Source organism: Gopherus evgoodei, unplaced genomic scaffold (assembly GCF_007399415.2).
Source record: "Gopherus evgoodei ecotype Sinaloan lineage unplaced genomic scaffold, rGopEvg1_v1.p scaffold_40_arrow_ctg1, whole genome shotgun sequence".
Lineage (NCBI taxonomy): Eukaryota > Metazoa > Chordata > Testudines > Testudinidae > Gopherus > Gopherus evgoodei.
The window spans coordinates 1270832-1284850 of NW_022060061.1; the positions used below are offsets into that span (position 1 = coordinate 1270832).

Sequence of the window (14019 nt, forward strand, 5' to 3'; positions counted from 1 at the left end):
AAAGGTCAGACTAACCCCTAGTCACATTTTCCCAGTGGGTTTTGTGGGTGCACTCGGGGCTCATGGCTAGTAGCCAGACCCCCTCGCCATCCCAGAGGTCCCAGCAGATGTGCCTGGCCCTGTTGTTCAGCAAAGCGCCCATCTGATGGCCGATGACGCCATGCCCGGGAGCCATTGGGCGGCCAGTGACTTCCCAGGAGAAGGCAGCGGGTGCCCACCTGTAGGTGGTGTGGGGGACATACACCTCGCGGGCCGGGAACTCCAGGATCTCCTTGGTGGGCCGCACCCGGGGATCCGGGTAGGGCTTGACGTGCAGCAGCTCTGGGGTGAGGCAGTAGTGGGGGCTTTCGGGTGCTGGCGAGATGTCCACCTTGAGCTGAGCTGGAGAGAGGAGGCAATGGGCCATGAGGATCTCAGCGCTATGGGGCCGGTGCGTGGGGCAGACCCCCACGGCCAGAGCCAGCCCGGTGGCTGATGGGAAGGGAGGGCCGTGGCTACGCTAACCCACGGGACTGAGCCCAGGGGCAGGTGGGAAGGGGCTTAAGGAAGATATCAATAGGGGATGGCGCTGGGCGCCTGGCCCAGAGCAGGGAGAAGCTGGGACCTGGGAGGGGTGGGGCATGGGGTACATGGGAGGGGGCTTGGAGCTCCCCTCCCCCAGGGCTGCCGGAGATTCCTTTGGCCTCAATATAGGTTAGAGCAGCTGTGAGGGCTGCCCTGGGTGCAGCAGCCCCCGCGGGTGTGGCTCTGCGGCTGCCCCCAGGGGGCCTTACTGCTGCATACGGGCCCCCAACGCCCCCGCAGGACACAGATCCTGGCGGTGCCCAGCCATCCCCGCTGCCCAGGCCATCCCCACCAGCCGCACCTGTGATGGGCCTCAGCCGGCGCAGCAGCGAGGTCGGACGCCTCATGTCTGCCAGGAACTTGTAGAGGTCCTCAGCGCTCAGCCGGTCGCCCTCCTGCCGGGGCCGGGCGGGCGTTAGAGCAGAGCAGGCTGCAGTGACTGGCACCACCCCCCAGGCGCCCCCGAAGCAGACACCCCCTAGCCCCATCCCCAAAGCAGACACCCCCTGGCCCCAGGTGCCCCAAGCCCCGCCCCCAAACCAAATACAGCCCAACCCACCCAGACGGCTCCACCCCCAAGCACCCTCCATCAATCCCCCTGTGGCCAGCAGGGGGCGCCGCCTGTTACCTGTTTGAAGAAGTTGGTGACGGTGAGCGTGGCGGGGCGGAAGCTGGCGAAGCTGCACAGCTCCTCCCCGGCGCTCATGCGCTCCAGCATCCTCCGCTTGCGTTCGTTCCAGGTGCCCCGACGCTCTGCCGGGGGGGAGGGGAGGGGTCACCCCGGGCAAGGGGGGCTCCCGGCGGGCGGGCCCAGCAAAGCCCCACGGGCTGCGCCAACCAGAGACTCCACTGGGCCTGCCGGCCACCCAGGGAGAAGCCCGGCAGCACCCAGCCTCCTCCCTGGGTGGCCCCCAGTTGAGCTGGACGACAAAGAATTTTTTTGCAGCCACCTCTGGGGTGGGAGGCAGCAGCTGCCTGAACAGCCACTGGCAAGAAACCTGCAGCGCCGTGTGCCCACTGGGGGGTGGGGTGCAGCCAGCACTCTAGATCAAAACCTCCTGCCCCACAATGCCCCCCAGAGCCGCCCTGGGGACCTCCCTGCCTGCCTGGGGAGAGCGCCCCCTGGGGACCTCCACCCCACTCCCTGCCCCACAGCGCCCCCTAGCGCTGCCCTGGGGACCTCCCTGCCTGCTGGGGAGAGCGCCCCCAGGGACCTCCACCCCACTCCCTGCCCCACAGCACCCCCTAGCGCCTCCTGGGGCCAGCCCTGCCTGCCATGGGAGAGTGCAACCTGGGGACCTCTGCCCCACTCCCTGCCCCACAGCACCCTCTAGCGCCCCCCTGGGGCCAGCCCTGCCTGCCATGGGAGAGTGCAACCTGGGGACCTCCACCCCACTCCCTGCCCCACAGCGCCCCCTAGCGCTGCCCTGGGGACCTCCCTGCCTGCCTGGGGAGAGCGCCCCCTGGGGACCTTCACCCCACTCCCTGCCTCACAGCGCCCCCTTGCGCTGCCCTGGGGACCTCCCTGCCTGCTGGGGAGAGCGCCCCCTGGGAACCTCCGCCCCACTTTCTGCCCCACAGCTGCCCTGGGGACCTCCCTGCCTGCCAGGGGAGAGCGCCCCCAGGGACCTCCACCCCACTCCCTGCCCCACAGCACCCCCTACTGCTATGCTGGGGCCAGCACAGGCCCAGAGGGCAGAATGCCCCCACCCAGCCCCACAGCACTGTGGGGAACGTCACTCTGTGGAGCTCTCCGGACTGTGCCCACGCCAAGGCCGAGGCCCAGGTGCCGGAAGCCAGAGGCTGCGCCCGCGATCCCAGCCGGGCTCACCGCTCTCGGCGTCGGTGGGGTCGTGCTCCAGGGACCCGGCGGTGCTGACGATGTTCAGGAGGTGGATGGCTGTCCAGGCGAAGGGCATGCGGTACCGGCCCAGCCGGCTGCAGAACTGCTCCGCCGTCCCGCGCAGCTTCTCCAGCTTCTCCTTGTTCTGGGGCAGGGACGGGCCCGGAGTCACCGGGGCACGGAAACCCCGGCTCACCCTGACTCCTAGACCGAGCCCCCTCGGGATATGGGGAATTGCACTGCTGCTGTCAGAGCGGTACCCCTTGGGGGGGGGGGGGGGTTTGGGAGCCAGGACTCCTGGGTTCTCTCCCTGGCTCTGGGAGAGGAGTGGTGCTGAGCGGTTAGAGTGGGGGGGGTGGAGGGGCTGGGAGCCAGGACTCCTGGGTTCTCTCTCCAGCTCTGGGAGGGCAGTGAGGTCTAGAGATTAAAGCAGGGAGAAGGGGGCGGCAGGGATCCACACTGGCTTTCCCAGGTGAGCCGCCCTGCAGACGGGGCTGGGTCTGGGTCCGAGGGCAGCACCTACCTTGGCTGCGTCTGTCTCCTTCATGACCATGTAGGGCTCACAGCAGTCGCTGATGTCCCCCTGCTGCAGCACCTTCTCCAGCTGGGGGAGAAGAGAAATGAGTGACCACTGGGGAGGGGAGTCGGGGCCAAGGCGTAGAGCGGGGCTGGGAGCCAGGACTCCTGGGTTCCACTACAGCTCTTGGAAGGGAGTGAAGTCTAGTGGTTAGAGTCGCACGAGCGTTTGCAAGCAGCGGCGAGCCCAGGTTGATGACCTGGAAGGTTGATGACCTCCTCACCTTGATGACCAGGAAGATGTCAGGGGAGGGATAGGTGATGGAGAAGATGGCGGAGCGCGCCAGCGTGGAGATGGCGGGGTGGCCGCTGGGCGCCCGCAGCAGCCCTTTCACCTGCTCCGAGTTGAGGTCGAAGTAGAAGTTCTCAGAGATCTAGGGACAGAGCAAAGGTGAGAGCAAGGGACAGCGCTACCGTGCGGGCTGGCCTAGGCCTTGCCCCTCAGCCCCGCCCCCTGGCCAGTACAGCCTGAGCCAAGCCCCCTGGCCAGTATGGCCCATGCCACGCCCCTCAGCCCAGCCCCCTGGTCAGTACAGCCTGAGCCCCGCCCCTCACCCCGTATACCAGCCCCCTGGCCAGTATGGCCCATGCCACGCCCCTCAGCCCCGCCCCCTGGTCAGTACAGCCTGAGCCCCGCCCCTCACCCCGTATCCCAGCCCCCTGGCCAGTATGGCCCATGCCACGCCCCTCAGCCCCGCCCCCTGGTCAGTACAGCCTGAGCCCTGCCCCTCACCCCTTATCCCAGCCCCCTGGCCAGTATGGCCCATGCCATGCCCCTCAGCCCCACCCCCTGGTCAGTACAGCCTGAGCCCCGCCCCTCACCCCGTATACCAGCCCCCTGGCCAGTATGGCCCTGGGCATGCCCCTCAGCCCTGCCCCCTGGTCAGTACGGCCCGGGCCTCCCCCTCGCCCCACATCCCCACCCCCTGGTCAGTGTGGCCCTGGGCATGCCCCTCACCCGCATCCCCACCCCCTGGTCAATATGGCCTGGGACCCGCCCCTCACGCTGCATCCCCCCCCATTGTCAGTACGGCCCAGGCCATGCCTCTAGCCCGGCATCCCCGCCCCCTGGTCAATATGGCCTGGGACCCGCCCAACATGCTGCATCCCCACCCCCTGGTCAGTACGGCCCAGGCCACGCCCCTCTCCCTGCATCCCCACCCCCTGGTCAGTATGGCCCTGGGCATGCCCCTCGCCCGCATCCCCACCCCCTGGTCAGTATGGCCCTGGGCATGCCCCTCGCCCACATCCCCACCCCCTGGTCAGTATGGCCTGGGACCCGCCCCTCACGCTGCATCCCCACCCCCTGGTCAGTACGGCCCAGGCCACGCACCTAGCCCTGCATCCCCACCCCCTGGTCAGTACGGCCCAGGCCACGTCCCTAACCCTGCATCCCCACCCCCTGGTCAGTACGGCCCAGGCCACGCCCCTAGCCCTGCATCCCCATCCCCTGATCAGTACGGCCCAGGCCACGCCCCTCTCCCTGCATCCCCACCCCCTGGTCAGTACAGCCCAGGCCACGCTCCTTATGCTGCATCCCTGCCCAGTAGGTACAGACCCAGCCAGGACATGCCCCTCACCCTGCGCCCCCGCCCCCTGGCCTGGCACATGCCCCGATGAGGAGGGGCCATTGGGTACCTTTCTCTTTTCCTTGCTGTCATACAGGGCGAGCGTCCCGAAGATGGGCTCGATCTCGATCTCAAACCTGGTGCCAGAGAGATCGTGAGTGCGTCAGGGCCCTTCGGCGGGGAGCAACGGCCCCCCCTCCAGCCCCACACCCCTCGGCACTCAGGGGCCAGCTCAGAGGGAATGAGGTCTAGTGGTTAGAGCGGGGGGGCGGAGGAGGGGACTGGGAGCCAGGATTGCTGGGTTCTATTTCTGGATCTGCCACTTACTCACTTGGCCGCCATGGCCAAACCCTTCCCCCAGTGCCTCAGTTTCCTCTAACAGACGTCACTGCCCCCACATGCCCCCCCTCGAGGTTCTGGGGATGAGTAGGGCTAGGCATGGATGTCCAAGGCTGAGCAGTTTGCCCTCACAGCCAGGTCCCCCTCCTCTTCCCATTCCCCACGGGGAAGACAGGGGACACCCCCCTACCCCCACTGGACTGGCCCAGCCCACAGGGAAGTTCACTTGGCTCTGGTAGGTGCCTCCCCACAGTGGGGATGAAAATGCTGCCTCCCCCCAGCCCCAGGGAGCCACCCCCAGCCCCATCACTGCAATGATGAGAGGCAACGTACTTAAGAGACAGGCACTTCACCAGGATCCGCTGGCCGAAGTGCTCCCGGGGGATCTCAGGCATGCTGCAGCGCTCCACCGCCTCGTCCTGCCAGCCGGGGGAGCAGTGGTGAGAGCAGCCCCTCGAACCCAGTGCCCGCCCAGCACCCCCCAGCCTGCCCCACGCGGCCAACCAGACCCTGCCTTTATACCCACTGCACGAGCAGGCCCTGCGCAGGCACCATGGCCTCGTGGAGACACCGGGGCTCTATTCCCTGAACTGCCAGTGACCGCAGCTCTGTGCCTCAGTTTCCCCTCCCCCTGATATGTTTAGACTGGGAGCTCTTGGGGCTGTGATGTTATTGACATGAACTGTGACCGTACTGATCATTGTTGCAACCACTGTGATATAGTTGCAGCAAATCTTGTACCAAGGAGGCCCCGTGAGGTGTCTATACAGAGGTGATGATTTGCTGGTTATGATGATACTGTGCGTGCGCGCGCGCAGCTGAAGTTAGGAATATTGGCTCTGTACTTTTGTCTCAATGAGCTTTGATGCTAAGTAGCCTCAGTGAAGTGTCTGGTCGGCTTCTCGAGAAGGGGCTGTTCTTAGGCAGTGCCCAGTCAAGAACATTAACGGACACTGGACTGTGAGACGCCAACCACCTCTGAGCTTTCCTGGGAACGTTCGAACTAACATGGACACGATGGCGTCAGCCTGTAAACTGAGTCATGCACGGACATGAGACCTGCCCATGTGACTCCAGACTCCACCTTGCTGCTGCGATTTTCCACAGTAAGAATGGAGGGGCCCTTCCACAGGCAGAGGATATAAAAGGCCCTGAAAACTCCTCCATCTTGTCTTCAATCCTGCGTCTTACGTCTGGAGAAACTTTGCTACAAACTGAAGCTCTGACCAACGGACTCAATGACCCATCCCAGCGGGGGATGTTCCAGAGATTCGATTTGAACCTGCCGTTTATTCCATCACTGCTACAAGCCTGAACCCAGAACTCTGCCATTACGAGATGTCACTGATTCCATTTAACCAGTTCTAGCTCTCAGCTGCATTTCTTTCCTTTACAAACAAACCTTTAGATTTTAGATTCTAAAGGGCTGGCACCAGCGTGATTTGTGGGTCTGATTTGTGTATTGACCTGGGTCTGGGGCTTGGTCCTTTGGGATCGAGAGATCCTTTTCCCTTTTACTGGGGCCTTGGTTTTCATAACCATTCGGCCCCATAGCGAGTGGGACTGGTGGGGATACTGGAAAACTGGAGTGTCTGAGGGAATTGCTTGTGTGACTTGTGGTTCGCCAGTGGGGTGAGACCAAAGTCCCCTCTGTCTGGCTGGTTTGGTTTGCTTAGAAGTGGAGAACCCCCAGCCTGAGCTATGACTGCCCAGCTCTCACAATTTGTCCTGAACTGACACTCTCAGAAGTGTCCCACCAAAGGCAGCATCGTTACATCTCAGCTCTGCCACTCACTCAGCTCTGTGCCTCAGTTTCCCCTCCCCTGGGAGCTCTTGGGGCAGGGCCCAGCCCAGTGGTGGGCCCCGATCTCCCTTTCCTAGGAGAGTGAATGTGGCATTGGGGTGCCACATTCACTCTCCTAGGAAAGGAGACCTGGCCCGTTCCCGGGGGCTCACCTCGTCGGGGGCGGGGAAGAGCGCCAGCAGCTCTGGGTGCCGGTTTTCCTTGCGCAGCTCCTCGTTAGAGCGGTCGAGCTCCTCCATGGCCGTGTGCTCCAGCAGGCCTGGCAGCAGCGGGTCGGCCACCGAGTTCTTCAGGTCGAAGACGCTGGAAGCCCAGCTGCCCCGGGGTGTGTCATCCAGGGAGGCAGAGCGGCGCTTCAGCTCCTCCTGGGTCGGGTGGAGGGGTGAGGGGGGTGTCCTCCCACCCCCCCAGCCCAGACCCCCCAACGCGCCCCTCTACCCCAATGTCCCTCCAGCCCAGCCCTCGCTCCTGCAGAGCCAGATACCAGTGACCCAGCCACGGATCCCCCCCCCCCCAACCAGGGCCACGCTCTGCCTGGGGGCATCCTCCCTTGCCCTCCAGCCTCACCGGCTCCTCCGCGACCTCGTCCAGCTCGAAGACCTGCCGGGGCAGCCCCTTCCGTCTCTGGCGCTGCCGCTCGGCTGTGTTGGGGCTGTACATGGTGCTGAGCTGCTGGTACCTGCGGGCGTGGGGAGCCTTGGTCACACCCCACTGGGGGGACGGGGAGGGAGGACAGAACCAGCTGTGGGGCTCGTCTGTCCCGGATCGCCCTCTGACATGCCCGGATCGGCCCGGCCCAGCCAGAGAGGGGCTGGGCCCCAGCTCAGAGCACAGGAGTGGGTGCCAGGAACTAACCACCTCGCTCTGTGCCTCGGTTTCCCTATCTGTAAAACAGAGGGTGGTGCCCCCTCCTTCCAAGGATTCAGCTGCTGTGTAACTCTGCTGAAGTGGGAATGTTATGGCTGTGTTTTGTGAATGCTAAGTGGGAAGCACTGACCTGGGAAGGGTGCAGGGGAGTTCTGCTGGGACAGCTGCCTTGGGGAAGGGAGAAGACCTGAGTATATAACCTAAGAACCCAGGAGTGGGGGTGGAGGCCAGGTAACACCTCTGCCCGGGACACTGAACAATGGACACAAAGGCTGGGAGAGGAGCCAGGGGGAGGCTGAGTGAGAGGCTGGAGGGAGTTTCAGCTTGAAGCTAGCAGGGAAATGGAGAGGGGCGCCCGATGGGACTTGGGCTTCCCAAAGGGGCCGAGGCCTCCCTGGGGGGCCAGATGGTCCTAACTAAAGGGGGTCCTGTTGTCTGTACCGGCAAGGCCTGTCTGGGGCTGTGTTCCTGTCGTCCAAATAAACCTCTGTGTTACTGGCTGGCTGAGAGTCACGTCTGACTGTCAAGTTGGGGTGCAGGACCCGGTGGCTTGCCCAGGGCCCTGCTGGGGTGGACTCGCTGTGGGAAGTGCACGGAGGGGCACATGGTGAATGCTCCAAGGGAGAGGAGGCCCCCCAAAGTCCTGACTGGCTTTGGGGGAGCAGCTGCAGAGCCAGCTGCAGAGCATCGCCCGGGGACTCCGTGACAGTACCCTGGGTTGACGGACGGACAGATGGGGCAGAAGCCAAACAGCCCATTGTCCCCTGGCCAAGCCTCCGGTCACGCGGCAGAGCCAGGCTGGGCTGACAGAGCCCCGGGCACCAGGAGAAACAAGGTCCCTTTCTCCAAAGGACTGAGCGGATCCGGTTTGCAGGAGTTTGGAAGCCCACAGCGGGCGGCTGGCTCCAGGCAACCCAGCCAAGCACCAGCGAGCTGGGCCCATCCCCCTGGCCTCCCGCCAAGCACGGAGTGGGACAGCGATTTCCGCCGGCAGGAGAGGGGACGGGAGACCCGCCCGGCTCCGAAGTGCAGCTTGAGGCTCACCCTGCCCCCTCCGCCAACTTACTTCCTCCGCACCACGACCCAGTCCTCCGTGTAGACCTGCACCGTGTCCCGCACCCGGGCATCCAGCTTCCTGGCGGGAGGGAAACACACAGCGCTCGCCTCTGAATTAGCGGGGGGAGGGAAGAGGGCAGGGAATGCGTGGGCAGCGGGCACACAGCAACCCCAGGGACCTCTTTTCCAGGACACCTGGGTTCCCTCTTCCTGGCTCTGCTGCTGGCTGGCTGGGTGACCTTGAGCAAGTCATTCTGCCGGAATTAAATTAACTAATGATAACTCTAATTAAGCCTCATCACAGCCCCCAGGAGCAGGCAAGGAGCATTATCTCAGCCATGCGTCCAGGCTGGGGGAGAGGGACCTGCTATGCCAAATGCCCCATCTCAAAGCGCCCCCTTGTGCAGCAGAGGACGGGGCTGTGCCAGGCACAGGGTGTGCACGGCAAGAGGGCGAGACAGAGAGAGGGCAGGGGGTGATCACGTGGCTGGGAGCCAAGAATTCACGAGCTCTGATGCCTCGAGTCCCCGCACCTGACCTGTCTGTATAGCCTGGGCCACGCCCCTTATCCTGAGTCCCACCCCCGTCCAGTCTGTATAGCCCAGGCCACGCCCCTTATCCTGAGTCCCACCCCCCCATCCAGTCTGTATAGCCCAGGCCACACCCCTTATCCAAGTCACCGCCCCATCCAGTCTGAATAGTCCAGGCCATGCCCCTTATCCTGAGTTACCACCCCTGCAGTCTGTAAAACCCAGGCCACGCCCCTTATCCTGAGTTCCCACCTCCCCAGTCTGATCAGTCCCCCTGGTGCCTCAGTTTCTCCAAGGAGAGGACAAAATGCCCCAAGATGTAGGACCCTGTGCTAGACTCGCTGCCCCCTGCTAGTGGCGGGGCAGTACTGAGATGCTAACCCGCATTGCCCCATCCGGGGCTGGGGGTCTCTTGCAGCACCACACAGGGCCAGGTCCCACCCCTCTCCCACCGTTCAATAGCAAGCCGCAGCCCAGGCACCCACCCCTCGTCGGGCACCCCCGGTTCCAGCGTGCGGCATTCCCGTGGCTCCCGGACCACCTCCACATCGTCGGCAGGGAACTCGACCAGGTCACGGAGTGGGCCAGGCTCCAGCTCGGGGGGGTGGGCAGCCAGGTACTCCTCAAAGTCCACCGGCTCCACCACCTCCGTCAGCGGCACCTGCGGGGACAGACTAGTCAGCATAGGACTGCTCTCCGCAAACCCCACCTCACCACTGCCCCCTGCTGGTCGTTGGAGCAGGGACAACCCCTGTGTGGCCCCCCAAGCGCTCCCCACAGCGGTGGGATAAGCTAAGGGTTAGAGCAGGAGGCTGGGAGCCAGGACTCCTGGGTTCTCCCTGGCTCTGAGAGGGGAGTGGGGTCCCGTGATTGGAGCAGGAGACTCAGGACTCCTGGGTTCCTTTGCCAACTTGGGGTGCAATCTGGGATACCATATTAGTGCCTGTCTTTCTAATGAACCTTGACTGAGCGGGGAGAGCGTCCCTGCTGAGCTCCTGGCACCCCGGTGCGGCTGAGAGAGAGAGAGAGTCAGGATCGACTGGGAAGAGATCACCCCCTAGAGGCCTCCCAGTATTGCTCCTGCAGCCCCCCAGCACCCCACCACCACTGGTATCCTCCCAGCCTGGCCACCAAGAGGGGGGCAGAAAACCAGGCAGATGCTGGAATGTGGCTGGCCAAGGGGGCTCTCTCAAGGCTCCCGGGCTGAGTGGGGGCCGAGCCGGCTGACGGGAGGGAGCACAGGTAGCATAAGCCATCTGTGCCGGAGGAAATCTCAGCGCCGACCTGCCCACGAGCGCCTGCCGGGCCAGCACTAACCGGGCAGGAAGTGAGGGCAAGACACTGAAACCACACGGGAAAGGGAAGGGGAAACCAACGCGGTTAGATCTAATGCGCGCCGGAGTCCTCCCCCTTGGTGCCTGGTCCCAGCCGCCGGGGCCGGCCTCCCGCCTGGGGCTCACGGAGGCCAATGCCAATGCTTTGGCCCCAAGCCTGCCAGCACGTGGGACCTGGAGATGGATGGAAACGCCCTGTTCTCCACGGCATGCCCCCCGCAGCGCAGCCCCCCTGCTCTAACCACTAGCCCCCACTCCCCTCCCAGAGCTGGAGAGAGAACCCAGGAATTCTGGCTCCCAGCCCCCCTGCTCTAACCCACCAGCCCCCACTTCCCTCCCAGAGCTGAGTAGAGAACCCAGGAGGCCTGGCTCTCGCCCCCCTGCTCTAACCACTAACCCCCACTCCCCTCCCAGAGCCGGGGAGAGAACCCAGGAGTCCAGGTTCTCAGCCCCGCCCCTGCTCTAACCACTGGCTCTCACTCCTTTCCACGGGTTCACTGCTCAGAAAGGCAGCAGCTGTGGGACAAGAGGCAGCATGGGAGAGGGGCCAGGAAACAGCTGCAGAGGAGGAGCCAGTGCCGTCCGGCTCCCTGCCACGGGCCCCTCGCTGAGCCCCCGTGGGACCCCAGCTCCCGCAGCCTAACGGAGAAGGGACAAAGAGGAACAGGGGCGGCTGTGGGAGATCGCGTGGCTGGCTCCCCGCCCGGGTGGTGGGGACCCAGCAGCCCCCTCGGGCCTCGCCACGGCCCCATGTCCAGCGGGGGCCATGAGCCAGCTCCAGCTGTGACTCCCAGCCCTGGGCGGTGCCAGCTCGGGCAGGCGGGCGCTGCCTTTACACGCCAAGGTGGCAGGTTCGAGGCCTGGGCCCGGGGGGTGGGCGGGGCCTCCAGCCAGGCAGGCGAGACGGGCACGGGAAGGGCGGGGCCAGGGGGTGGAGTCCCGGGACGTTCCCATGATGCTTAGGGAAGAGCCAATGGCAGGAGCCGGCGCTAACGTTCCCCAAGGTGGCTTTGTCCCCCTCTAGTGGCCGGACCATGTTGAGAGCCGGGCGGTGCCGGGGGCGGAGGGGGGGCAGGGCGCTGGGTGACTCACCATCTGCTGGGACCCACTGCGCTTCTTGGAGAGCTGGGGGGACCCGCCGTGCTCCCGAGACACCTGCTTCCGCACCTCGGCAGCCACCGTCCTGCAAGAGACACGGGTCAGGGGCCAGAGTGCCCTGGGCTCGGCCGAGATCCCGTGGGGCAGAGAGCCGGCCGAGGGGGGCTGGGAGTGCGCACACGGGGCCACTCGCTAGCCTGGGGCATGGCGGCGCCCACGACACCTCGCCACATGCAGCCGCTCAGACCAGAACCCAGGAGTCCTTCCTGTGCCCCAGGCCTCTGGTCTAACCACTAGGTCACACTCCTGCTTAGACCAGAACCCAGGAGCCCAGGCTCCCAGCCCCTGCTCCTGTCAACTCTCCTCTCTGTGCCCGGAGGCAGATTAGAGGAATGCACTCCCAGCCCCACGCCAGCAGCTGCTGCCCCCTCCCTTCCCCACCCAAGGCTGCGCTGCCCCCAGACCCTCCCGCCCAGCCACACATCACAGCCTCAGCTGTGCACCCAGCAGGCTCTGAGCTCCCCTCCACGGATCACCCCAAGGCCTGCGGGTGGCACTGGTGAGCTCGCGGGAGCCTCCTTGCTTCACTGCAGCGTTTGGTTTTTAATTCCCCTTCTCTCCGCGATGTGCTCTGAGGACACCAGGGCTCTGCCACTGACTCCTTGTGTGACCTTGGGTAAGTCACTGTGCTGCCCCGTGCCTCAGTTACCCCACCCGTAACATGCAGATAATAATCCTTCCATTTTTCTCTCACTAGGTTAGGGACTGTCCCTCACTCGATCTATGCAGCGCCCGGCACGATGGGGCCCTGATCTCGGTCAGGGGCTGGGCAGTGCCTGGCATGACAGGGGCCCCCGATCTCGGTGAGGTTTCCTACGCGCTACCGTAATACACCTACTACTAGTAAGGGAGTTGGCAGAAATAGCGGGCCTGGGTTAAGTAGATCTACAAGCAATCTCCAAAGGTGGTCACCATCACTCCCATTTCAGAGATGGAGAAACCGAGGCACAGAGTGGGGAAGGGGCTTGCTCCAGGGCACCCAGCAGGCCAGTGGCAGAGGCAGGACTAGAACCCAGGAGTCCTGCGTCCCTGGCATAAGTGTTCTGGAAGCAGGGACCCTCTCCCGCACTGGCAGTGGATACCCTGCTGCCTTTAGCTCCCTGTTCCGAGGGGGGGGGGGCCCGAATTCCTTCCAGCTCAGCAGCGACTGCAGGGCTGTTCCTCCTAGAAGCCAACATGTGCCCCAGAGTCAGCCCAGCCCTGGCTCCCGCTCAAGTTCCCGGGGGTGGGGGGGAGATATGTCCTTGCAGACAGGCACTGCTGGGCGCGTGAAAGGAGACCGGCGAGCCCTGCCCTGGCTCCCCACGCTGCCAGGTGGCCCCGCACCCGGAGATCTCCCCACAGTGACACAGAGACAGCTGCAAGTGGCACCTGCCTGCACGGAGACAGGGGTGTTTGGAGAGCAAGTGCCAGCCGGACCAGGCAATCCCAGGGGGCAGCTGCGGGGGGCTGCTGTCGCCTAAAAGGTCCCCCCTCAAACATTACTTCACCCCTGCCAGGCCTGTACCAGAGCGAGGGGAAAAGCGGGGAGCTCGTGCTTCAGGGGGGGAGTCAGAACTCCTAGGTTCTCTCCAGGCTCTGGCAGGGAAGCAGGGTCTAGGGGTTAGAGCAGGAGGCTGGGGGTCAGGACTCTTTGGTTCTCTCCCAGCTCTCTGAGGAGAGCAAGGTCTAGGGGTTAGAGCAGGAGGCTGGGGGTCAGGACTCTTTGGTTCTCTCCCAGCTCTGGCGGGGAGAGGGGTCTAGTGGTTAGAGCAGGGGGGCTGGAGGTCTGGACTCCTGAGTTCTCTCCTGGCTCTGCGAGGAGAGCGGGGTCTAGGGGTTAGAGGAGGGACTGGGGGTCAGGACTCCTGGGTTCTCTCCCAGCTCTGCGAGGGGAGAGGGGTCTAGGGGTTAGAGGAGGGACTGGGGGTCAGGACTCCTGGGTTCTCTCCCGGCTCTGCGAGGGGAGAGGGGTCTAGGGGTTAGAGGAGGGACTGGGGGTCAGGACTCCTGGGTTCTCTCCTGGCTCTGCGAGGGGAGAGGGGTCTAGGGGTTAGAGGAGGGACTGGAGGTCAGGACTCCTGGGTTCTCTCCCGGCTCTGCGAGGGGAGCAGGGTCTAGGGGTTAGAGGAGGGACTGGGGGTCAGGACTCCTGGGTTCTCTCCTGGCTCATGCAAGGGAGAGGGGTCTAGGGGTTAGAGGAGGGACTGGGGGTCAGGACTCCTGGGTTCTCTCCTGGCTCTGCGAGGGGGAGAGGGGTCTAGGGGTTAGAGGAGGGACTGGAGGTCAGGACTCCTGGGTTCTCTCCGGCTCTGCGAGGGGAGAGGGGTCTAGGGGTTAGAGGAGGGACTGGAGGTCAGGACTCCTGGGTTCTCTCCGGCTCTGCGAGGGGAGAGGGGTC

General features: G+C 64.5%; 1 protein-coding gene across 3 annotated transcripts in view; it reads right to left on the bottom strand.

Annotated features, from left to right (window-relative positions):
* Positions 1-14019, bottom strand: part of DOCK6 (dedicator of cytokinesis 6) — a 51186-nt gene that overhangs the window by 31033 nt on the left and 6134 nt on the right. For all 3 annotated transcript variants that reach the window (XM_030545799.1, XM_030545798.1, XM_030545796.1), the window contains exons 2-14: positions 11574-11664; positions 9633-9808; positions 8628-8696; positions 7262-7373; positions 6847-7059; positions 5224-5309; positions 4622-4688; positions 3208-3357; positions 2931-3011; positions 2396-2552; positions 1193-1317; positions 866-959; positions 219-381 (exon numbers count right to left, since the gene is read on the bottom strand). In XM_030545799.1, coding sequence (XP_030401659.1) covers positions 219-381; positions 866-959; positions 1193-1317; positions 2396-2552; positions 2931-3011; positions 3208-3357; positions 4622-4688; positions 5224-5309; positions 6847-7059; positions 7262-7373; positions 8628-8696; positions 9633-9808; positions 11574-11664 — 1584 coding nt within the window. The remainder of the gene's footprint in view (positions 1-218; positions 382-865; positions 960-1192; positions 1318-2395; positions 2553-2930; positions 3012-3207; positions 3358-4621; positions 4689-5223; positions 5310-6846; positions 7060-7261; positions 7374-8627; positions 8697-9632; positions 9809-11573; positions 11665-14019) is intronic.